The sequence below is a fragment of the Camelina sativa genome, chromosome 13, assembly GCF_000633955.1.
Source record: "Camelina sativa cultivar DH55 chromosome 13, Cs, whole genome shotgun sequence".
In the NCBI taxonomy this organism is placed as follows: Eukaryota; Viridiplantae; Streptophyta; class Magnoliopsida; order Brassicales; family Brassicaceae; genus Camelina; species Camelina sativa.
In genome coordinates, this window is record NC_025697.1 from 5,339,074 (window position 1) to 5,363,395 (window position 24,322).

At 37.7% G+C, this 24,322-nt stretch overlaps 3 protein-coding genes across 4 annotated transcripts; 1 reads left to right on the top strand and 2 right to left on the bottom strand.

The window, feature by feature from the left end:
* Positions 1,032-1,745, bottom strand: LOC109128414 (CLAVATA3/ESR (CLE)-related protein 40-like). The gene is made up of 3 exons (XM_019234652.1): positions 1,520-1,745; positions 1,366-1,412; positions 1,032-1,190 (listed from the first exon to the last, which is right to left on the bottom strand). Exons 1-3 carry the CDS (start codon positions 1,743-1,745, stop codon positions 1,089-1,091), a joined length of 375 nt encoding a protein of 124 aa, XP_019090197.1. The 3' UTR covers positions 1,032-1,088.
* Positions 2,161-14,344, bottom strand: LOC104735288 (callose synthase 3). Of its 2 annotated transcripts, none has more exons than XM_010455049.2 (43): positions 14,200-14,344; positions 13,850-14,104; positions 13,659-13,759; positions 13,383-13,507; positions 13,169-13,262; positions 12,955-13,065; positions 12,756-12,872; positions 12,513-12,605; positions 12,167-12,258; positions 11,808-11,934; positions 11,266-11,403; positions 11,110-11,186; positions 10,908-11,001; positions 10,575-10,703; positions 10,357-10,471; positions 9,943-10,277; positions 9,773-9,825; positions 9,618-9,678; positions 9,446-9,527; positions 9,308-9,357; positions 9,134-9,220; positions 8,875-9,015; positions 8,700-8,794; positions 8,524-8,608; positions 8,293-8,453; positions 8,034-8,157; positions 7,205-7,308; positions 6,999-7,131; positions 6,761-6,912; positions 6,332-6,441; positions 6,130-6,255; positions 5,975-6,043; positions 5,689-5,878; positions 5,465-5,615; positions 5,093-5,212; positions 4,759-4,877; positions 4,579-4,662; positions 4,366-4,478; positions 4,040-4,269; positions 3,162-3,959; positions 3,033-3,083; positions 2,754-2,939; positions 2,161-2,641 (listed from the first exon to the last, which is right to left on the bottom strand). In XM_010455049.2, exons 2-43 carry the CDS (start codon positions 14,043-14,045, stop codon positions 2,393-2,395), a joined length of 5,868 nt encoding a protein of 1,955 aa, XP_010453351.1. In that variant the 5' UTR covers positions 14,046-14,104; positions 14,200-14,344; the 3' UTR covers positions 2,161-2,392. The 2 variants fall into 2 exon arrangements, with proteins under 2 accessions (XP_010453351.1, XP_010453352.1); XM_010455050.2 differs by having other exon boundaries at positions 2,265-2,641; positions 13,850-14,107; positions 14,200-14,343.
* Positions 17,653-24,262, top strand: LOC109124491 (pre-mRNA-splicing factor ATP-dependent RNA helicase DEAH7). Its single transcript, XM_010455054.2, has 17 exons — positions 17,653-18,027; positions 18,152-18,266; positions 18,380-18,592; positions 18,814-18,851; positions 18,993-19,221; positions 19,388-19,555; positions 19,658-19,803; positions 19,999-20,099; positions 20,245-20,353; positions 20,698-20,875; positions 20,979-21,208; positions 21,288-21,464; positions 21,600-21,671; positions 21,766-21,942; positions 22,086-22,147; positions 22,242-22,394; positions 22,476-24,262. The coding sequence occupies exons 1-17, from the start codon at positions 18,022-18,024 to the stop codon at positions 24,070-24,072; spliced, it is 3,771 nt and encodes a 1,256-aa protein (XP_010453356.1). The 5' UTR covers positions 17,653-18,021; the 3' UTR covers positions 24,073-24,262.

Genomic DNA, 24,322 nt, shown 5'->3' on the forward strand with positions numbered 1-24,322 from the left:
ATACTAGTATTGAGTTTTTAATTGAAATAATTTTTGTTTTTGAGAAAGAAATCCTTGAAGTTTAAAATTTTAGCAAGAACAGTTTAAAATTTTAGCAAGAACAATCTATACAAATTTAATTCACAGAGATAAAGGAAAAAGGATGTGGACCAATACATAAATCATAAATGGATAGAAAAAAGTTTGCACTTTGTAGAGAAAGATATAGACAAAAATTGTTGCTGACAAAAAAAAAAGATAGGGACAAAAACTGATAATTGGAAAACTTAGGCAAACAAAAAATTGATTCAGTTTGAGAAATTAGAGTAAAAAAAGAAATTAGTGTTTATGACCAAACCATATCCATAGAATATTAACTACGCACCAAAGCATGGATACAACATTTATATAAGGGTTCAGGGGTCACAACTCTCAACTATACCCCTCCTATGGCTCCGCCACTGTCTAGAAGTGAATCTATGTCTTAAATTAAAACAATTAGTGTCACTACTCGATGTCATCATTTCTAACATGCAAGGGAATATGGTTGCTCCAAAACTCAACAAGTAGTGGTCGATGCCCAAACTAAGGTCACTGAACAGTAACTAGCATCAACAAATCACTATGCAGTCAGAAATAGTACAAAACCTTTAGACACCAATCAATCCCATCCAAACAATCGATTTTGCCAAGTTTCTTTTAGAATACAAATGTCATTAATTTTATAATTATGATTTGATACCAACTTAAAAAGTTAAAAAAACTGTCACAGTGAGGTAACAAATGCTGCCGACTCTATCTTGAGGACCAACTCATTACAGTATGTGTTTACGTTTTTACTTCATCTTTGGTCAGTCAAAACTGATCTATATCAGTTTCAAGTACAATACACTAAACTATATATATACATACACTTAATTTATAAGTGCTAACTGTTGAAATTCTACAGACTAGGGAATTAAGTTAATCAGTTTTAACCTGATATCAAAAGGAATTAACATTCGGATAAACAAAATTCAAAACTGGAATGTGAAAGCTGTTACAAACTAATATGTCAACATGAATGTGAAACAGAAGAAGAAATAAATAAAAAGGAGGAATGTATCTCTCTATGGAGTAAAAGGAATGTGGTTATGATGGAGAGGGTCGGATCCAGTCGGCACTTGTCTTTCTTCAACTTCATTAGCTGTTCCTCCATCTATCTCCTTCTCCTGTTTTCCAAACAAATATATAAATTAATCAATCTTGCTTCAAAATCATGAATACAGATACAAACAAATATCAAAAATGCAAAGCTAGAAAACAAAAAAAAGTTTCTTTCTTTTTGGAAAAAACCATTGTTCATTCATCACTTCAAAAACAGTCGCTTTGTAAGAAAAAGATTACCTTTTTCATGGCTTTCATATCTTGTGTTTCTCCTAACCAAAAGAAAGCTAGATACAAAAAAAACCCAGAGAGGATTCAATGTTTCATCATGCTTATATATAACCAAACGATGAAGGAAGACGAGAATGTTTGTAGAAAAATGTAAATGACTTACATCTTGTAGAAGAAGAGTGAGCAACTAGTGTTGACGAAAGAAGAAGGATGATGACTATTATGTATTTCATCGCCGCCATTTCAAAAAACAAAAACCTCTTTGTTCGATGGTAAAAAAAGAGTCGAGACAAGAGTGATGACGACGAGAGCTGTCGTCGTCGTCTAATAAGAAGAAACTCCCGGTTTTGCCCTCGTTTTTTCACAGCTTTGACGGGCAAATCAGTCATTTCGTTGTCTTTATGTATTATAGGGATTAGCTTTAATCTGTACAGACACAGAGGTTACCGTTTACAGGCTGGAGCTGGAACGAGCCAGACAAAACAAAAACTCATCATCATCATCCTCGTACATATGTCTCGTGGAGCCTCTTGTGGTCGCCACGTTTCCTTCTGTCAATCTCCCGCCATTTTTTTGGATTTCGCCGAAACAAAGCAAGGCAAATTGGGTTTCTCCATTGTGGGCTTTCCTTTTCGGCCCATTATTGAAAACCCTAGTTAGGCTAGTGCATTCTGAAAGCTTTGCTGTCATCGTATGTTGTGAAAATTGTTACTTCCTCATCTTCATCCTCAAATCGTCTTCTCTGTTGTATTGTATTGGGTCAATGAGTTTTCCCTAAAACAAAATTTGAAATTACGAGTAACCTAACCGAAGGGATTGGATGATCTGAATAAATTAACCAGTCACTCCATGATACATTACGTCTAATACACGGATGAGTACTACAATGTTTACCTAAGCTCGCGATAAGGGCGAAAACTAAATTACATTTAACTAACACTAGTAAATCCATAAGAGTTCGCTACTAGTACCAACAAGTAAGATCCAAAAGACGGATAAATTAACATCGCGCTGCAGTACACAATGAAGAGATGAATCATTCCTTGTTTCGAGAAGAGCGATCCTTCCTGTGTCCTCCAAGGATACGAGAGATCTGAAGACCTCTACTGAAAGCTTGATTAAAGAGCATACGCGTTTGGAACTCCGACACAAATGGAAACCATGCCAAGAACGCCACTGGCGTGAACAGCAACAGTCCCATTACTATCTCGTAACCACGAGCCAGTGTCCTCACTGATCCCCAGAATCCTGCTCTATGAACCACCGGCTTACACGCTTGCGCAATCTGCAACACACAAACACACACATTACTTGTTATCTTCTTTCTATTCCAAAACAAACACATCACTTCTTTCAAATAAGGCTCATCAACAAATAACTTTTTTTCTTTTACTTACCAAGAGCATCCCCCAACCTGTGGGCATAAAGGCAAGGATACACACAATTATGTCTTGTATCGTCATGTGAGCCAGTGTGATCAATATCACAATAATTGCGATAAATGTCATGAATATTAATCCCTTTATCAACCGGAACATCAGCTGAAAACTCGCACTAAATTTCCGCCTTCCGACTGAAACAGTCTGAGGAAAGCAAGCAACAAAGATATTATGATCATTGACCAATGATGATGTTAAGAGACATTAACAAGAAATTGATATATCAAGTAAACCCACCTTCATCACAAACAGTATCAAAAAAATCACCAGCCATGATACTCCATAAACCTGAATAGAGAAGAAATTTAGTGATTGAATAAGAGAATATCAATATCAATATCAAGAGCTAACACAAATGTTACATACCAGAAAGTTTTTAGTCCTCTCTGTAATCGTGAGATGATAAACAAGCCCATATTGATAGATAAAGAACCGCAGGGCTAACAAAATCTCAACAACTATACCACGCTTTCCAGAGTGTCGGAGATGTTCTTGCTCTTCCTCCCACCACGATTCCCAACTTTTTTCTGCCGGAACACCAATACCCCCAATGTTGTTTATCCATTTATTCCAATCAGTCCAATCATCAACAATTTTCTGCCATTCAAAACCAGAAGGATTGAAGAGGAAGGGAGCAAAAAGCCAAGTCCCGACCATGAACCACATAGATACGGTGATCAAAAGATATGCAAGGACGCCTCTGTAAGCACTTCCGAAAATTTGATACACAACGAGCAGCAGCATCATCTCAAGTCCCTTTACAAAATGGCTCCGGGAATAGAGTCTGTAATTATCAGCAAATTTAGCGTGAAAGACGACAAAACCTCTCCCTGTGGACCTATACTTGGCACCACCATGAAGTAACGTCCTTCCATAGTAGTGAGTCTTTGTCCCAAGAGAGAACGTAAAGAACACAGGAGCCAACTGAAGCTGCATCAGCACAAATTCACTCAAGGCAGTCCTAAAACCCCTCTCTAATCCAATTTCCATGAGCATAGGTAAAGCCATCAGGACACCAATCTGAACAAATGACTGTGAAGCAAGAGCTATTTGCAAAGGTGTATTGTCTCGGATGCCTTTCTGTGTACTTAAACCTTGTTCGAGCCCACTCAAAACAAGATAGAGACGTCCATAAAGGAAGATATAGACAGTGAGAACAGTGATCTGTGAAAATAGTAGAAAATGGATCAGATCCGAACTACCTGTGTGAAACTTGCCTTAACAAAAACAGAACGAAATCATACCAGGGTGCTGAAGTAAAAGCCAACAGTGGTGAAGTAACATGACATCATCCGGAAAAAGTCAAAACGGTGTCCAAGCCTGTAAATATCCCGACTTAATGTCTGCTCTCCATTGCCGTTAGCAATCTTAGCCTCAAACATAGAGATCTGATTTAGACCGACATCTCTTCCTTTACCAACTTGTATGTATTCATGATGGGTAACATTTCCTTCACGAAGTGTAGAATTGAATCCTGCTCGATACAAAATAGTAGAAATCCATCAGCGAGGACTTCACTTAAGAGAGTCGATGAGAGAAACAGATAGTCCTACGCAAGAGTAGAATATACCTGCAAATATGTCTTCACTGAGGTTGATAACCTTGGATGCTTTGCTAACACCACCTCTTGTTAGATGAAACAGTCTATCAAACACATCTGGATGACCATAATGGAAACGAACCCTATATAGGAGCAAAAGAACATTGATTTTTGATTTGGGAATGAGAACAAATAAAATCATGTGCAATCATCATTACAGTTGATATCAGAACACACACTTACCTCAAAGGGTTTGCCAGTAATCTCTGACCAATGGTAACAAAACTAGTCTCTTGATTTGACATGAACCAAGCAAGGGAGGAAACGCTGCGAAATGCCAACACCAATTATTCTTAGAGATTACCAAATTTTATTGAGCTAAAGAAGAAACCCGTAAAAAGATGAAAATGCTAAAAGACTCACGATCCAGTAAATATATGTTCCCTAAGTCCAAGAATGGATGGATAACGAACACCATCATGCTTTGTAAGAAATTCTTGGAGCAAATTCCTCATTTTTAACGCTTCTTCCATGTAATTATCCTGAATGAAAATGGCAACATAAGGAACTTAATAATGAAAATGGCATTTTTGCCTCCAGGAGTTTTATAAACTCGTGGCTTTGTTTCCTGAGATTCCGGAGTCAGTTAACTGGAATTTGCAGGCTCTGTTTCTGGTTTTCTTCCGGCTATTGTACTCTATCTTTGCAGTTTCGATAATACTTAGGTGTTAAAAATAGAAGAAGAACAAGTGCATACCTGATTCATATCAATTGTCTGTAAACCTTCTCCACGAGAAAAAATGATAGCATGATTTTGGTTTTCTGGCTTTCCCTCTCCAAGAATAGCAGGTCCAGGAAGCTTAATCCTATAGATAACCTAGAAGGCAGAGAAATTTTAGTATACACATCCATGTAAGAATCAAGACAAAACAAAGGTGTATGACATTAGGTTGCCATTTAGCTAAACTTTTTATACGATACATTTATTCAGCTTTTACCAAGAAATTCAGTAAAAATTTCAGCATTAGCAGCACCTTCTGGACGGGCTTATTTTACACGAAAACATTGAACGGCATAATAAATTGAAGAATCTACAACGTGACACAAGTATTAGATTGCTTTGCATTACCTGGTCCAGATTCTGTGCTAGGCTAGAATGATCAGTTGACTTAGGCACCTTTACCAAAACAGAATAATACACTTTCTGGTTCCCTTTCTTTGACTGGTCTTTCACTGGTTCTTCCACCTCATCAATGTATGCAACACGGAGAGAAGGGTATCTGCCAATTGAAAGCAAAGCCATGAGTTCAAACAAGTTAACAAAAGAAAACAAAATAGGATTGTTCTGGACACCTTGTCATAAGTCTCAATATATCCTGCGCACGAGGATCACCAGATCGTTTATGGATACCATATTGTTGACATGATACAACATATGTAAATTTCATGTCAGCAACAGCTTGGCACTGTGCCCAGAGTGATCTTTCACCTCTTGAATTGTTCTCAGAATTTAGTTCTACAGCCTTGTAACCTTCCATCAAATCTAAAGAAGCAAATTTTAGAAAGAGTCAGCACCAACAATCAGTTGCATGACTTCATTTATGCCCTTAGCCATATAATATAAATTAGAGAAGATTACCTTCGTGCATAGCCATGTCTAGGAATGCCTGAAGCTCCAATGCTTTTCGATAATACATCATTCCTCTTACTGCAAATATCAAAAGATTAACAACCGGTTTCCATTGTATTCATCTTAATTTTCCACTGGAAAGAACATTAACCAAAAGCGCATACCAGTTCTAGTCAGAGTTTGACCCCTATATGAAGCCCACAAACGAAGTTCCTCTTCTAATTCATCAGACTCCTTAAGTTCCTCTTCACTTGCGCATTTCACCCGCTCCAGGAAATTGTTCCATTCATCTAAAGATAAGAGGTCATATTCAATACGTAAATCAAGAATTAAGGCTACAGTTAACAGCATATAAACAAAATTCACCTGGAAAAATCTTTTGTAGGTAAAAGATGATTGAAACCCCATCTTCATTTGGCGTTTCCAGGTCACGCAAGGAGAAGAGGACCTCTTCAGTGTAATATGGAGTCAAAACACTACAATAAGAATAGCAAAGAGAAAAACCCTAACCAGTTCAGTTACAAAACACTTCAATAAAAGCAAATCATTATACATAATAAACTTTACCCAGCCAGTTCAGTTACGAAAAACTACAAAGCAGTCATACTTCAATCAAATAAGTATTATATTTGATACAACAGTTCTAAATATTATATTTGTTATCATAAGGGACAAATTTGAGGGAACTATCAACTCCACAAATATATATTTAACTGGAAATTTAGGAGAAGAACCAATCAAAGTGAGCATCTAAATTCAAAGTGGTGAATTAAAACTAAATACAGAATGACTTACGAAAATGATAGCATGTTGCGAACTTTAGGTGCCATAGGCATGTCCATGAACAATGAATTTGAGAAGAAAGACATCCGTCTTCTTGCTTCTAAGTTAGAGGGGACATCCATAGCAGACTCTTTAGTAGTCAACAGAAGGTATATTCGTTTGATCTGCACATACAGGCATTTAACTTTTGAGAGCAACTCATATGAAGACTGAAGAATTAGAACTTAAATATAACCCAGTGTGGCATAACCTTCTCTTTCCAAGCTTCTGTTACTGGTTCAATAGGAAATTTAATGGCACCTGAGGATGCAAAGAGCTGATATTGTTGTTCAAGAGGGATCATTCCCCCATGCCAAGTGCCACCATGACTCGAATCTACCAAGCTACAGAGACAACTAGAGTTATAAGATTTTGATTAACCAAGCTACAGAGATATTGTGATAGAAAGTTGCCAACCTCGATATATTGTAATCCTCCATCATAATGTCTCTTGTTACAACTTCCAGCATGTCTTGGAAGAGAATTACAACGTGATCTCTATCTTCCTCCTTATTATCTAGCTACAAGGGATAAGAAAACGAAGATATTAGACCATATGAAAAAAATTGCGTAAATTTCTTTTTTTTTAAAAAGAAACAGTACCGCAGGAAGAGCATTTACCAGATATTTTATCAGCTTGACAAAGTGATCATAGAGGCTAGGAAGAGCACTCATCTTGTATTCTTGAATCAAATCCCCAGTATCCATATGTTTGTCAACCTCTTTAAATATGATCTCTATCACCCTGAATACCAAAGATATAAGTTGGTCATAATATAGTATATGTTGCAAACTTGCAATTATCAAAATCAGAAATAGATATGTAAAAACAAAAGCAAGTACTCAGACGCTATGGTTCCAATAACTTAACGAAACTTACTCTTTTTCACGGTTTCCCTGAACCACATATTTTATGATATTCTTGAATGAAGCATAGCACTCACGGACAGCACATTTCATGTAAGTGTCACTCTCAATCCTCTTCTTGAGCTCCCTGTCCTTCCCATTACTGTCTTTTGCCATATCCAATGCTATTGGTATCTACAGCCAAATATCAAATATCAGAGAATTCTACAGATTAATTATAATATATTTTCCTGTAAGAACAAACCTTGCTAGCCAATAAGAAGGGAGGCCACNATCTAGCTACAAGGGATAAGAAAACGAAGATATTAGACCATATGAAAAAAATTGCGTAAATTTCTTTTTTTTTAAAAAGAAACAGTACCGCAGGAAGAGCATTTACCAGATATTTTATCAGCTTGACAAAGTGATCATAGAGGCTAGGAAGAGCACTCATCTTGTATTCTTGAATCAAATCCCCAGTATCCATATGTTTGTCAACCTCTTTAAATATGATCTCTATCACCCTGAATACCAAAGATATAAGTTGGTCATAATATAGTATATGTTGCGAACTTGCAATTATCAAAATCAGAAATAGATATGTAAAAACAAAAGCAAGTACTCAGACGCTATGGTTCCAATAACTTAACGAAACTTACTCTTTTTCACGGTTTCCCTGAACCACATATTTTATGATATTCTTGAATGAAGCATAGCACTCACGGACAGCACATTTCATGTAAGTGTCACTCTCAATCCTCTTCTTGAGCTCCCTGTCCTTCCCATTACTGTCTTTTGCCATATCCAATGCTATTGGTATCTACAGCCAAATATCAAATATCAGAGAATTCTACAGATTAATTATAATATATTTTCCTGTAAGAACAAACCTTGCTAGCCAATAAGAAGGGAGGCCACTGTATGAGATCCAAAGCACGGTCGGCCCAATATGGAACAAGTAACAGATCCATCTCCCTATGAACAGTCCAAATGTAAAACGTTAGTTCAAAATTTTGAGGTCCACAGTCTCGTGTAGCTAGATATGTGGCATACAAATAAAGCTTACCTATCATTTATAAGATCTTCCTCTCTAAAACTACTGATTATTGTGTTCCACAACTGTGCAAATCTTGCAGCCTCTTTCTCTTTGTTAACAGGTACCTGTGAGTACGTAAGCTTTCAGTACAAGCAGTCAATGAGAAGAATCGGACATCATAGCAGTTCATTTGGGTTCAACGAACCTTATCCTCCGTGAAGTTATGAGATAAAGTTGCCCTTAATCCTTTCTTCTTTTGCTGGTTCGTTCCATCTGGAATTAAACGGTCATTAAAAGCTCCAGGCAGTGATTCAAACCGTGATCTAAGCATTCCCAGTGTACGAATCTGTAACAAATGAAAAAGGTAAGGATTTAGAGATCATCAATGACAATTACGAGGGAAACCTCAAGTTCAACGTAAAAAACTAACTCATCTTCAGTTAGATTATCTTGAAACAGCATACCTCTCCAAGGCGGCGAAATGCACCGTAAATACCTCCAAATATTGTGGAAAATATAGCATACCAAATCTGACTATCCATAAAATACACCTGCAGCAAGATGGAGCAGAGATCAAAATTAGCAACAGCACAAAGCAGGAGAGGACATGGAGACATGTCCGACTTGAGCACGCTTACCAGAATAATCGGGGCCCAGAGGGCGATAACGACACCAATATTGTTTTTGGCTGCGCACATTAAGTAGAAATGGTGAGAGAGAAAAAATAATAAATATTCATTCCAGGAATCAAGTAGTGTATGTGAAAAATAAATTACCACGAGGAAAGAACTCATGCCACTGAAAATTAGTCACACGGGCCTTCATTATGTCATGTGTTGGGGCAACTAAAGGCTTGATCTGCGAGCAATGCCAATTTATCAGACTCCAAAAATTGTAGCAATCATGAAGTGAAATAATTACCAGAAACTAGATACAACAAACAAATACCTCAATATAGTAACTGAATGCCAGCTTTGTTGCGATAAGCAACACCCAGAACATGGTATATCTACGCAAGAGAAAGGTAAAGAGACATAAGTGAACAGAGGACTTGCACCAATAACTAAAATCCAATGATGCATATGTCACAAAGAGAACCCTACTTGAAGAGGGAAAATGCGCTCTCATGCATTCCTCTGCCAACATAGAGTCTAGGCTGCGAGGTAAAAAAAAAAGGTTGATAATAGTCACATCAGCAACAAATCACATTATGAATATTTTTAGTCATTAGTTTTTCTTGCAAGAACACAAACTGAATGAAGAGGTGAAGTACCTGAGACCACCACATCATTAGCATTACAATTCTGTAGTTGGACCTCTCGAGAAACCGTCGTAGCAGAGGGAAAAGAAACATTACACCCGCGAGCAGATTAGGCGACAGATAGAAAACAACAGCTATTATAAATAGTGAAGGTGAGTGCATGGCATTCCCAAACCAACTCTTGATAGTTCTGGCAAATGCTGGAGGATCTTTCCAGCTGTAGGCGTAAGTAACTGGCAGAATAATAACCCAGGCAGCAGCAGAGATGACTTTCAGAATGTATCTTAGTTTAACATGTAGTGTCATGCTTCGATGAGCTTTGAAATTAAGGATCACATCCAGAACAGCTGCAGAAATAGTTCTAGAAGATGAGCTTTCGTCACTCAAGTAAACTTATGAAAGTATTGAACAATGACATTAACCAACCTTGTCCAAGCTTCATTATTGCAGCTGTGATAAACACGCTCAGAACTTTCTTGAATACAGCAGCCCCAAAGACTGAACTTGGATCTCCGCCATCCCAGGCCATAATAATCATGGCCTTCCAACAAATATCATCATCAAAGTCATTGTTTGTGAAAATAAGCATTTCTTGAATACACCGGCTCCAAAGAGGGGCAGTTAAAATTAAAAGATAGTAATACCTGAAGGCACAAAATATAGAAGCTCCACATTCGATCGAAACTTCTGAAGACATGCCAGAAGGAACGAATCTCAACAAAATTAACTTTCCCCACCCATCTATCCTTGGCAACAGTAGGCTTGCTGTTATCCTGTGATATATGATAACAAAAATAGGAAAGAAAAAAAATGGCAATAAGTGGTAGACATCATCGGATAAACAAAATTCAGCAGGAAGAGAATAGATTTCCTGGTATTAAAAACCACACCACCTAGAAACTAGATCGGAGTAACAGATTCCCGTAAGAAAAAATAAATGTAGATAAGAAAAGAGAAGATGTGTAGTTATTGTGTACCCCGTCTATTTCTGTATTGAGTACAGCAACAGGCAGGCAAAAGAAATCAGCATCAGCTCGCATTGGCCAACCTAATCGAAAACAATCAACTGACCTGCAATGTAGAAAAACATATTTAATTAATCATAAAAACCACTTATGAGGACCTTTACGATTGTGTGAAAGCAGCTAGATATATATATATATATATATATATCATCACCAAAAGTATTCATTCAAATCATCGTAGTTCCTCCACTGAGAATGCTTAGACTTCCCTTTTTTGCTTCTTTGAGCCTCCTGTGAACGGTAAAATTACGTAAGTAAGCAAAAAAAAAATCTGAAAGCAAAAGAAAAAAACTCGAAATGTAAGCCATACCATCTGAATCACTTCATAAATTGGAGTCACAACTTTCCTCAAGAATGCATCTTCCTCACCTCCATAAGCTGGCTTCACATTTTCCCCAGTCATAGGACTAACATTCCCAGCCAGCATACCATAGAGCTCAAATGCCATCTGCCAAAGCATGAAATAGAGTAGGAAGAATAGATATATCACATTTAGGAACGCATAGCAAAAATAAACTGTGTATAATCAAAAGCAAGCATGTTATAACCGTCACTATATTCTAATAAAATTCTAATGTCTAAGGAAAACAATATCAATTGACATTCTCTCATCAGAAATACATCAACTCGAGCACATATACACATGACACATGTTTCCCCTGAAAACAAGACTCAATGAAAATTTATTATTGTGCTAGCAAGTTATAGCTTCTTGGCAGAAATATAAACAACAAAGATATAAACTTTCAACGATAAAAAATGACAGTAAACCATAATATTAGCACTGGCAGACACGTATTAAAAAACAAGAATCACGCACGAAGTATGGAAGACTTGCAAACTGAAACATACATGATGATAAATGTAGCAGAGACACTCCGGCATGAATCTCAAGTTCGCTGCTTCACCCCAGATTAGAAGATACAGAGCCATATACAATAGCTTGCGCTGTTGCATTTCCTGCTGTATGGTTGGCAACCTACAAGCAGAGCATACATTGAAAAAGATTCTCGACACCAGAATTTGCATAAATATTTAGCCACAAACAAGAAATTTATTTTCTGCTCATAAAGAATACACAGAAACCACTGTTGCTTCTGAATATAATATCTCCTTCGAGTCAGTTTCTAAAATTTATTTTTATATTCATATTCTTAGCTACTTTGTAGAAAGTACACAGAATCGAGTAAAGGTGTCTACAATTCCCTTACCAAAGACTACTCTTTCGACCAAGGTATTTGCACCATTTCTTATAGTTCTTGAAAAGCTTCTTCATCACTTCTGTCAATGCTTGATCATCTAACTGTGAGAGCACAATGGGTTGTCATAATGAGAACAAACAAAAGGACAAATTTGATAGTACATGTATCAAATATTATGGTCATAGAAATATGCAGTTACATATATGTTCATAGCAAAAAACCGTACTGCAAAGAACCCTCCTCGGTTGGAAAAGGAAAAGTGAATTGAGAGAAGACAAAAAATAAAATATATGCATGAACACACCAAAAATTTATAAAAGTGGTCTTCCAACAGAGGTAAAATTAAGGTACAAACCTTTGGCTGCTGATCAGGCTTAGGAAATTGTCTTATATGTACATTAGCAAGTAATAAGATCAGATGCTCCCTTTGATTAGCCACATTGTCTTTCTGCAGAACCGTAGCAACAACACATGAATAAATGCATGTTAGCAAGTAACAAGATCGGGTGCTCCTAAAAAAGCTGCATTGTCTTTCAGGAATCTATAGATTAACAAAAGCTTATTGAAATTGGAAGCATCACAGAACTAGAAAAATTACCTGAAATCCAAACATTTCTAGAAGCCAATCAAGCATGTCTTCATCTTTCTTTTTCTTGTGACCTTCTGGCCATGGAAGACCTCTAGTGTTGCGGAGAGCAAGAACAGCGGCTTGGATCTGCAGCAAAGATTACATTACCTGCTGATAACATGTTAAAAGTATATAATAGTGCCCACAGTAGAAGAAAAAGACGACTAACCTCAGGATATCTCATAATCGCTTGATTTGTACTATCAGGATCAAGAGGTAGGATGTTATAGGGGACATACAACTGTGTCTTTTCTGCGACCTTATCTTGAGCTTCCAGAATCTGGAAACAATATACTTCATTGCCACATTGCACAAGAGATGGAAAAGATAAATGTTTTAAGGTAAAATTACTAAAACAAGATAGGACTAAAAAGTTGCAATACCTCCCGGTCAACCTCAATAGACTGTGTCAGATTAACAGCCTTCAGCACCTCAAACAAAACATTGGCAGTTTGGTATGCCTTTGTCAGCTGAGCACTGAAAATCAATAGCACGCAAAGCATCAGTTAGGGAATTTGCTGCTCTCAAACACAGATAGAACACTTAATCTGCGTCTTAAAGTGGGAAACAAAGACATTTTAAGTAGGTTAGACATACCGGTCAGCCTTATCTGCGGCATTGTGCAAAGCTTGAATGTACTTCTTATAGTAATGTTGATAAAAGCTTTGCATTTCACGAGCATCACTCTTCTTAACCCTGCCCATCAGTGTTGGATCATGTTCCTGCAAAAGAAAGAAAACAAAGAAACAGTAGAGCACATATTGTTAAAGAGCAGTGGTAAAAACCAAGAGTTCTTCCTATAACTATCAGTAGCTAGCTAGCTGTCCAAATCGACCACATGCAGGAACGAAGCAGAGTAATAAGAATGCTCACTCTTTCAAGACGCTGTAGAAGTGCAGTCTTAAACTGCCGAACACCTCTTCCACCAGAGGTGGGATCCAATCTATGAGCTTTCTCAAAAGCATAAAACCGACCTAAGGGAGAGAAGCAGAACCAAAATCAGAGAACAAATTACATAGCAAAAAGTAATTAAATAGGAAAGGGGGGTATTCAGAAGAACTTACAGAGATAAGCAACCCTAGGGTTACTAGATTCAACCTCATTAGCAACACGAAGAATGGGGGCAATCTCAACAAGGGATGAAGGAACAACTTCACTATCGAATGACTCTCCAAGATTACCAGCAGTCTGAGTTCGTACGATCCGCCGCTGCTGAGGCTGTGACGGTCCTTGATCAGGACCGCCTCTCGAAGCAGACATTTATCTCCCTACCCTAAAACCTCCAGGTCAAGTCGTTTTTAAAAGGTTTCCTCCGCCTCCTCCTCGAAACAAACAAAACTCATTAGACAAGAGCCATATACACAGAGCAGATTAAAATCAACAATACAGAGATGCGACATTGAAAGAAACTTACAGAGAGATCCAGAAACCCTAACAATGACGGTGACGGAGCAAAGCAGCCACAAACTTTTAAGCTCTACTTAGCTGCTAAGTACGCAAAGTGAGAGAGAGAGAGAGAGAGAGAAAAGAGAGAGACACATGAGCCCTGAATGAATGTTTTTTTTGTGTTTTTCTTATTTTTTATCTTCCTTTTTTTAGCACCGCTTTAATGGACAAAAAAAAGAAAGGAAATTTTAAAAAAGGACACTTTCGACGTTCGTGTCCACATAAAGGCTCTGTTTCTCATTTAATTACAGTAACACCACCAAGTTTGAACTGGTGCAATGTCGGTTTCGTCTCGGTGGAAACAATGAAGAGTTACTCCAAATTTATTCATTGGGACACACAGTGTAATTACTTCTGCAAAGTAAGGGTAGTTTCGTAAGAGTATTTGGAATTTCAAAAAAGTCGAAGATTCCAATAAAATAAAAAGTGATTAGCGGTTTCCTAAAACTTGAATAGTTTCTTTGACCTTAGACCATCATTAGTGGGGAGTACTCACAAAGTTACTCTCATATTAATTAATTATATAATTAATATTAAATTAATTAAAGGAACCCTAAGAAAACTTAAGCAAAATCAGCCTATTACTAGAGAACCCCAAAGAAGGTTACTCAAACATTTAAATAATAATTTTTTAATTTGTGTTTATTAATTATCAAACTTTAATTATTTAAAATTATTTATATTACATTAATCAAAAACAGGCTTGATTAATCAAAAACATGCTTCAACAAGAACACAACATAAAAAAAAAAAAAATGAAATGTTTCAAAGTGTACATGTCGTAAAACAAAAGCAATGTGATTTCAATAAAAAATAGCTTCACTTCAACGATTGTAAAGCAGAAGAAGTAGTGACAAGGCTAGACAAAGTCCAACGAGAAGTGCATTGTTGTAAGTGGTTGGCTTGTTCTGCATTGGGTTCTCTCGTGATCAACAAGACTAGACAAAAGACCAACAAAATTTGAAGGAACAACAAAACCAAGCAGTTGAGAAACAGAGAGACCATAAGAGAAAGTAATCAATTTACTAAGTAGGCTTCCTACTAAACCACATACAAAGACTTAGAGGCACCAAGCAAAAGCATACTCTCATAATGCAGCAAAAATATCAAAATTAAAAGCTTTGCATTTGACCCTAAATTCTACACAAGATCATAGAACAGATCCATGCAAACAGAAATCAATCAAACAAAACCAACCCTAACACAAGCTTCATCGGTAATCAAAACAAAGATAGAAATTTTCATACCTATCCACTGAGCCCATTGTGCAATCAATGGAGAAAAGATTAATGTCCAGTGAACTTGCTGTCTCTTGCGTTCTTCTTCCCAAAAATCCTCCATAGTACGCTTCTAAGAGACACACAACAGATAATAATACAAAAAAGGGTTCCTCTTCTCATCTCTTTTCAAAAACAAACACAAACTGAAACACTAACCTCATTGTACCCATCTCTACTATTTCCTAACAAAGGTTCGCTACTTCCTAACAAAGGTTCACTTAAAGTTTCAGATTCAGTTGCATCCTAACGTTCACAACCAAATTCTAACCAAATAAACCAGTCACAACCAAGTTCAAACCAAAATCCAAATCAATTGATTGAATCAAGCAGCAATTACTAAGAATCGATTACATGATTGTTTCTTCTCTTTTGGAGTACCACTACGTTGGAGGATCTCGAGCTCAACGAGACCTAGAGACATGAGACCCAAAGTGAGACCAGACATAATTCTGGCCAACATCCTCGCCGCAACCACCGTCGACCTAACACCAACAACCCTCGAGTTTCATATGAATCGGCGATTGCGGCAAATAGAGGAAAGAAGAAAGACTTACGATCTCAAGAGCACTGAGAGCATCGACCATGGAAAACGAGGTGAATCGACTGATTTTTCTGGTTTCAAGATGAATCGGCTTCCATCGCCTTTTGGATTGAGAGAAGAGAGAGGATCGGGAAAGAGAGAAAGAAGAAAAGGGAAAAAAAAAATTCTTTTATATTTACCCATCTACGTATCATAACAGGCCACGTCGCGTTGCTTACTGCGTTCCTTAATTCCTTCCCATAGAATCGCTTCTCTTATTAATGGACTGAAAAATGAATTTTTAATTAGACTTTTGGGCCCCAATAACAAGAGTATCGATGAGAGAAACTCTCAGTAATGATGCTCTTATACGACTCGTCGTCATTACTTTTTTCAATTTTTTTTTACCGTTTTGTTTGACGTCGACAATGTTTTTACCGTTACTTTAAACAAGATTAGAGGATTTGACGCAGTGTTAAACTGGTTCACCTAACAAATAAGCTTTAATATTTTAAATAATAATAATTCAAATGAGTGTTAATACTAAATCAACCGAATTTTTTGTTAAACTCTGATGCATTGATGTAGTTTTATATTATTGGTTTTCGTTAGATCTTATTCCTAGATTATACTACTATCTTTTTTAGTGTTTAACTTTATGCTGATATTGTCTTAAAGACAAAGCCTGACCCATATTCTAAAATCTAATGAGAACACAAGAAAAGCAGAAGGAACTTGTAAGAAAAAACACTGACCAAATTAAAGAACTCAAGAGTTTGGTGCAATCTTTTGGAGATGCAAATAAACGTTGTGTTCATTCAACTAGTGGTTGATGGAAAAGTTGTTGTTGAGCCCAAAATAGAAAAGAAAAAAAAAACTCAACAATTAAGAGACTTCGAGTATTATATATTAGTATTCATATCGATAATTTAGCATATCGATTTCAGTCAAGTCTTTTTTACAAATACCTGACGAAGTCGTATTTTTCTCTACACTTAGTGACGAAAACTCGGTAACTTGCTGTTTACCAAAAAATAACTTAAAAGTCTTAAAACATTTAAGTTATTCTGTTTTCTACGATGCATCATCACCACTTCGGTGCCAAACAAGTGTGATTGCATATATAATAATAGTTAGATCAGTTTGAACCCGATTGGTTTCATGGATCAAATGAGAAAAACTTTGGGTTTTGGTGAAATAGAATGAGAACGAAACGTACATCGACGATGTGAAACAGAGTCTACAGTTCTCTGTGTCAAAATAACATGGGCTAGCTTTAAACATGTCATTTATGAATTATGATTATCCAAGCTTTGACGCAACTGCAATCATGGTCTCTTCCAACCATTGAATCAAGATATTGCAAGTCTTGAACAACTTGTGGAGAGCAGCATCACTATCACTTTTCCAGCCTAGCTCAAGTAACGTTGCTGTCGATATATAACCAGCCTCATACAGTACTCTTATCGATTAAGTTGTGTTGAGACAAAAAAGAAAGAAAAAAAATTAGAAAAGAAAAAACATACGTCGGCGTAGGTGCGTTTATGGTAAAAGGCCCATGGGTAATAATAATAAGGGCCCATTATGTAAAACAATCTTCTGATTCAAAACCTTATTTACAGTATGATAATAATCCCACGCGCGTGATGAAATCGCGTTAATCGTGTGGTAACCTAACACCGGCGGTGATCCTTTTTTCCGATCGTGTTTCTAGGCTACCACATATCTCTCTCTCTCGCGCTCTCGAAACGATCGACTCTGGCGAGATAGATATTGATTCGAAGAAGCTCTTCACGTTATCGAAATTGGAAAATTCAGATAGAAGCTTCTGGAATCACTCTGAAGAGTTGAACGACCCGAATCCCTAAGAAACCAGGGGAAGTTATTGTTCTCATCAGAAGTTGTTGTCGAACGGCGAACCGGTGGTTAATTTCGGGGTTTTTGCTGAGATTGTTGGGAGTTTTGTGCTGAATCCGTCCACTGAGTAATAATGGGGGTAAGTTTCTATTTGCAATTGGATTTGTTGATTTTGCCAATTTCGGATTTTTTAGGTTTTTTTTTGTTCGCGAGGAACTTACTCTTACTGTGGACAAGCAATGATTGTATTGTTTTTGATATAGGTTGATCCATTCAAAACTACTGACACGTCAGAAACCGAGAAAGAAACCGGTGGTGGTGGTGTCCCTGTGAATGATAAATTGACTTTTACAGCTCCTGAGAGGAAGTCTCGTTTAGGTATGAGTTCAAATTTGTACACTTTTTTTTTTTTTGCAATCCAATTGTTGAAAGCATTCAGCTTGAATTGTTTTGGAACACTATATTAACTGATTAAATATACAAATTTGTAGGTTTGGATGTAAGGGCTATTGAGAAAAGGGAGAATGCCAAGACCCAGGGGGATTTTAAGGTCCCCAAGAAGTCAACAATATCCTTTACATCATCTTTTGATGAAGAGGATAAGTCTGATGCATCAGGATTAGATCATGGAGCTGAAACCACAGCACATGACCATTCCAGCAGACGATATAGAGAGAAGTCTTCAAGATCTGAGACTGCACAAGGTACTTTTTTATTTCTCATGACTATGTAGTTTGAACAGTCACTCTCAAACTCTAGATTACAGTGATTTCTTAGTTAATCCATTAGTTGATATAGTTATGCATTTTGCTTCCTTAGCATGTGTGGATTACCTAGAAGAATATTGGTAAAGAGAAAAATTTGCGTTCATTCGTTTTATTCTTAGCTTTTGTGCTTATGACTTATGAAATTTTTTTAATTGCAGAAAGTACCGTGACTACAGAGAATGCTGCAACTTCAGATGTAAGTCAATTCCATCCAAATAATGAAATCATTATTTTGCCTCGCGTTATCTATCTTTTTCTATTGACTTAACTGATCTTTAACACTACTTGCAACACGATTTTTAGTATTCTGATATATTGTTCACCTTTCAAAATGAAGGTTTCCATGACTCCCAGGAGTTTATCTAGTACTTCTAGATACGAGAGAGCTGATAACAATAGACGTCGAGATGAACATAGGCGTGACAGAAGTGAAACTCCGCGGTCAAGACAGAGAAACACTTATGGTGAGATGGATCACTACCGAGGGAGGGAGTCTTATCGCCAAGGTGACCGAGACTATCATGGAGAAAAGCGTGGAAGATACAATAGCGATAGGAGGACTCCAGGTATGCAAGAGATTGTAGAATCTTATAAAGCTGTAAATTTGTGAGCTTGCTGACATTAATGTCACTACATTTATCTCCTTACAATTGTGTCTGTTTTTTTTGTTCCCAGAAGCATGATGAGTGTCACAAACACAACACTTATTGGGCCTTTTTTTGTGGAGTGCAGGTAGATCAGACTGGGATGATGGAAAATGGGAATGGGAAGATAGTCCTCACGGAGATAGAGAATCTAGTTACAGCAAGCGACATCAGCCTTCTCCATCACCCATGTTAGCTGCAGCTTCACCTGATGCTCGTTTAGCCTCCCCATGGCTGGATACACCACGTTCAACAAGTATGTTGTGTTTGAATTTTAATATTTGTAAGTTTGTTTTATTTATTTGCAACACGAGCAAAGACTAACAAAGAATATTACCATGTCCTTATTCTCACGCAGTGTCTTCTGCCTCTCCATGGGATATTGGTGCACCTTCTCCTGTTCCTATTCGGGCTTCTGGATCGTCTATCAGATCCTCAAGCTCTAGGTATGGTGGAAGATCAAATCAACCTGCTTACTCTAGGGAAGGTGATCTGACAAATGAGGTATGCATTCTTAAATGTCACTGTGCACCCATGGTCATGCCACTTGTTATTAGATAGATCTGAATTTCCGTTTTGTTTCCCCATGTCTTGTCAAGCTTGCTTGAAGAATATTGATGAGGATTATGGTTCTGTTGCATTAGGAAAATTGTTTGGTTTTAATAATACTTGTGCTACATGTTGTTATGTCTTCTATAGGGGCATTTAGATGAGGATAGATCGCAAGGAGCTGAGGAATTTAAACATGAGATCACAGAAACAATGCGTGAGGAGATGGATATTCAGTCAGATCGTGCATGGTAAGTATTATTTTTTACAGAGGCAGGAAACTAAATTTTTGTGAATCAATAATGTTTTATGAACTGAGCACTCTTCACATTAATTTGTCGAACAATCTCTAGATTTTATTAAGCTTGTATGAACTAGATGATCCTCATTTCACAGGTATGATACAGACGAAGGGAACTCACTGTTTGATGCGGACAGTGCATCCTTTTTTCTTGGAGATGATGCTTCGCTACAGAAGAAGGAAGCTGAGCTGGCAAAGAGATTGGTATTTTTATCTATTTTAATTACGCACGCTTTATTATGTACAACGCTTTATTTGACACTGCTTATATTTGATCTCTTATCTATGGCTAGGCTTTTCCTTGTCCTTTTTGCATATATTATCCAGTTTTATCTTATTCTGAAGCATTAATCTTTTATCTTCTTTTACTGCTCTTGATTAAATATACTTAAGCTAGATTATGTTGTTTTGATTATGTAAGTTCAGATTATTGGTGCCATTTCGCATTGTTCAATTCACCAATCTTTCTTTTCCTGACATTCTGACTTTTGCTGCTTAGAAATGTAGTATACTCATATGTTGAATGCTTTATAATGTTTGTAATGCAGGTCAGAAGGGATGGTAGCAAAATGTCACTTGCGCAGAGTAAAAAATATTCTCAGCTTAATGCGGATAATGCTCAGTGGGAAGACCGCCAGCTTCTCAGATCTGGAGCAGTTAGAGGCACAGAAGTTCAGACTGAGTTTGATAGCGAAGAAGAACGGAAAGCAATTCTTCTTGTACATGGTATGTAGACTACTACAATAGCTCAAAATTAACCATAAAACAAGGTTAAAGAGTAGTATAATGTAATATAGGAGGTAACATTCTATGTTTTGGATAATTGCAGATACGAAGCCTCCTTTCCTTGATGGAAGAGTCGTTTTTACAAAGCAAGCGGAGCCAGTAATGCCTATAAAGGATCCCACATCAGACATGGCAATAATTTCACGAAAAGGATCAGGTCTTGTCAAAGAAATTCGGGAGAAACAAAGTATGCATAAATCACGACAGCGGTTCTGGGAGCTTGCAGGTTCTAATCTTGGTAATATCCTTGGTGTTGAAAAATCAGCTGAGCAGGTAATGCCCCAAATGGTTTTTGGTTCTATATTGATAGTATGTTTGTTGGACACATTGTGACTCTGTGATCATCTTGCAGATTGATGCCGATACTGCTGTAGTTGGTGATGAAGGTGAAGTAGATTTTAAAGGTGAGGCTAAATTTGCACAACATATGAAGAAGGGAGAAGCTGTGAGTGATTTTGCCATATCAAAGACCATGGCAGAGCAACGACAGTACCTCCCCATATTTTCTGTTAGAGATGAACTTTTGCAGGTTGGTGGTCTTTCCTTTTGAGGGTCTTGATATTTGGATTACATTATGCATTGTTATTAGGAAAACCTCAGGGGATTACTGTTTTTTGAATTTTATCTTTTCGTCTACTCATCTGGTTTTTGCTGTATTCTCTAGGTAATTAGAGAAAACCAGGTGATAGTGGTGGTTGGCGAAACTGGTTCGGGAAAGACCACTCAACTCACACAGGTTGCTCCCTTACTTTGGCATTCTATGAATCCATATTCTAATGCACAGTTATGTAACTATTATAACACTGACTTAATTTGTTTCTTTTTTTTAGTATCTTCACGAGGACGGCTATACTATAAATGGTGTAGTAGGCTGCACCCAACCAAGGCGTGTAGCAGCCATGAGTGTTGCAAAGAGAGTTAGCGAAGAGATGGAAACCGAGTTGGGTGATAAAGTGGGGTATGCGATTCGTTTTGAAGATGTAACTGGTCCAAACACTGTTATCAAGGTAAGGTGTTCTCAAGAAATGAACTGCTTTTTGCTTATTTTTGATGATTCTGGTTTAGTTGTCAGGTATCGTGCTTTTTGCATCTGCACTTCCTGAAAACACATTTTTTTTCTGAAACTCCATATTTTCCTCTGAAATTTTAGTACATGACCGATGGAGTGCTACTGAGAGAGACCCTGAAAGATTCCGACTTGGATAAGTATCGGTATGTATGCTCCAACCTTACCTCTGATAGATAATACTTAATAAACTGGGTTAAGTAGAATGCTGTGCTAATTCCTGTTGTGGATTCTGTATAGTGTGGTGGTGATGGATGAAGCCCATGAAAGGTCACTCAACACAGACGTCCTTTTTGGAATATTGAAAAAAGTTGTGGCTCGGCGTCGTGATTTCAAATTGATCGTCACGTCAGCAACCCTTAATGCTCAAAAGTTTTCCAATTTCTTTGGGAGGTAGGTTACCGTTATCATTTACATAAACCAAATCTAAATAGTGAATTCTTATATGACCGTGTTTTTGCTTTGGTAATGCAGTGTTCCGGTATTCAACATTCCTGGGCGGACTTTCCCTGTCAACATTCTCTACTCTAAATCTCCTTGTGAAGACTATGTTGAAGCTGCTGTTAAACAGGTTATGACGATTCACATAACGAGCCCACCTGGGGACATTCTCATCTTTATGACTGGGCAAGATGAGATTGAAGCAGCGTGCTTTTCACTTAAGGAGAGAATGGAACAGCTCATTGCATCGTCCAACAGAGAAATCACAAACCTACTTATTCTCCCAATATACTCTCAGCTACCCGCTGATTTGCAGGCAAAGATTTTCCAGAAACCAGAAGATGGAGCCCGTAAATGCATTGTTGCCACCAATATTGCTGAAACATCACTGACAGTCGATGGAATATATTATGTGATTGACACGGGGTATGGAAAGATGAAGGTTTTTAATCCTAGAATGGGTATGGATGCTCTTCAAGTTTTCCCTATAAGTCGTGCAGCCTCTGATCAGCGTGCTGGGAGAGCTGGAAGGACAGGGCCGGGAACATGTTACAGGCTGTATACTGAGAGTGCTTATTTGAATGAAATGTTGCCAAGTCCCGTGCCAGAGATTCAGCGTACAAATCTGGGTAATGTTGTGTTGTTGTTGAAGTCATTGAAAATAGACAACTTGTTAGATTTTGATTTCATGGATCCACCTCCACAAGAGAACATCCTCAACTCTATGTACCAGCTTTGGGTGTTGGGTGCTCTTAACAATGTTGGAGGATTAACTGATCTCGGGTGGAAGATGGTGGAATTCCCATTGGATCCACCTCTTGCAAAGATGCTCTTAATGGGTGAACGGCTTGATTGCATAAACGAGGTTCTGACGATCGTGTCAATGCTTTCAGTACCTTCAGTGTTCTTCAGACCTAAAGAAAGAGCAGAAGAGAGTGATGCCGCAAGGGAGAAATTTTTTGTGCCAGAATCAGATCATTTAACGCTATTGAATGTATATCAACAGTGGAAAGAGCATGACTATAGAGGAGACTGGTGCAATGACCATTACCTACAAGTCAAGGGTCTGAGAAAAGCTAGAGAGGTAAGATCCCAGCTTCTGGATATCCTCAAGCAACTAAAAATACCACTCAAGTCATGTGGACCGGATTGGGATATTGTGAGAAAAGCCATCTGTTCAGCGTATTTCCACAACTCAGCCAGATTAAAAGGTGTTGGGGAGTATGTGAACTGTAGAACCGGGATGCCTTGCCATTTGCACCCGAGCAGTGCACTGTACGGTCTGGGATACACACCGGATTATGTGGTGTACCATGAACTGATCTTGACCACTAAGGAGTACATGCAGTGTGCTACATCGGTTGAGCCACATTGGCTAGCTGAGTTAGGGCCTATGTTCTTCTCGGTCAAAGACTCGGATACGTCAATGTTGGAGCATAAGAAGAAGCAGAAGGAAGAGAAAACAGCGATGGAGGAAGAGATGGAGAAACTGAGAAGAGATCAGGCGGAGTCGGAAGTGAGAAGCAAAGAGAAAGAGAAAAGGAAAAGGGCAAAGCAGCAGCAACAGATTTCAGGTCCTGGCTTGAAGAAAGGAACTACTTACCTCAGGCCTAAGAAGTTTGGACTGTGACATTTGTAATGTAAAAACAGAGCGTAAACTTTACCGGAAAAGGAAAAAAAAGAAAAAAAAAAACAGCCAAAATAGAGCGAACCTGACTGTAATCACCTTGTGTCTGTAGTATATTTCTCAGTGAGAACAATCTTAATTGTTTGAAGCTTGTAATGAATTCTTTATCGCTAATTAGTTTAGTTGAAACCCACTTCAATTCTAATATCGCAAAGTTATGGACTGGATTGTCCTATTTGTCTTTTGTAAAACT

What these genes read in the sequence shown, in the direction of transcription:
- LOC109128414 (XM_019234652.1), bottom strand. Translation starts at nt 1,745, where the DNA reads ATGACTGATTTGCCCGTCAAAGCTGTGAAAAAACGAGGGCAAAACCGG. An exon ending in TCACTCTTCTTCTACAAGAT is followed by an intron (nt 1,413 to 1,519) that starts GTAAGTCATTTA and finishes TTTTGTATCTAG; the next exon opens with CTTTCTTTTGGTTAGGAGAA. An exon ending in ATATGAAAGCCATGAAAAAG is followed by an intron (nt 1,191 to 1,365) that starts GTAATCTTTTTC and finishes TTTGGAAAACAG; the next exon opens with GAGAAGGAGATAGATGGAGG.
- LOC109124491 (XM_010455054.2), top strand. An exon ending in AGACCACTCAACTCACACAG is followed by an intron (nt 21,672 to 21,765) that starts GTTGCTCCCTTA and finishes TCTTTTTTTTAG; the next exon opens with TATCTTCACGAGGACGGCTA. An exon ending in TCCGACTTGGATAAGTATCG is followed by an intron (nt 22,148 to 22,241) that starts GTATGTATGCTC and finishes GATTCTGTATAG; the next exon opens with TGTGGTGGTGATGGATGAAG.
- LOC104735288 (XM_010455049.2), bottom strand. Translation starts at nt 14,045, where the DNA reads ATGTCTGCTTCGAGAGGCGGTCCTGATCAAGGACCGTCACAGCCTCAG. An exon ending in CCTACAAAAGATTTTTCCAG is followed by an intron (nt 6,256 to 6,331) that starts GTGAATTTTGTT and finishes TCTTATCTTTAG; the next exon opens with ATGAATGGAACAATTTCCTG. An exon ending in TAGCACAGAATCTGGACCAG is followed by an intron (nt 5,213 to 5,464) that starts GTAATGCAAAGC and finishes TCTGCCTTCTAG; the next exon opens with GTTATCTATAGGATTAAGCT.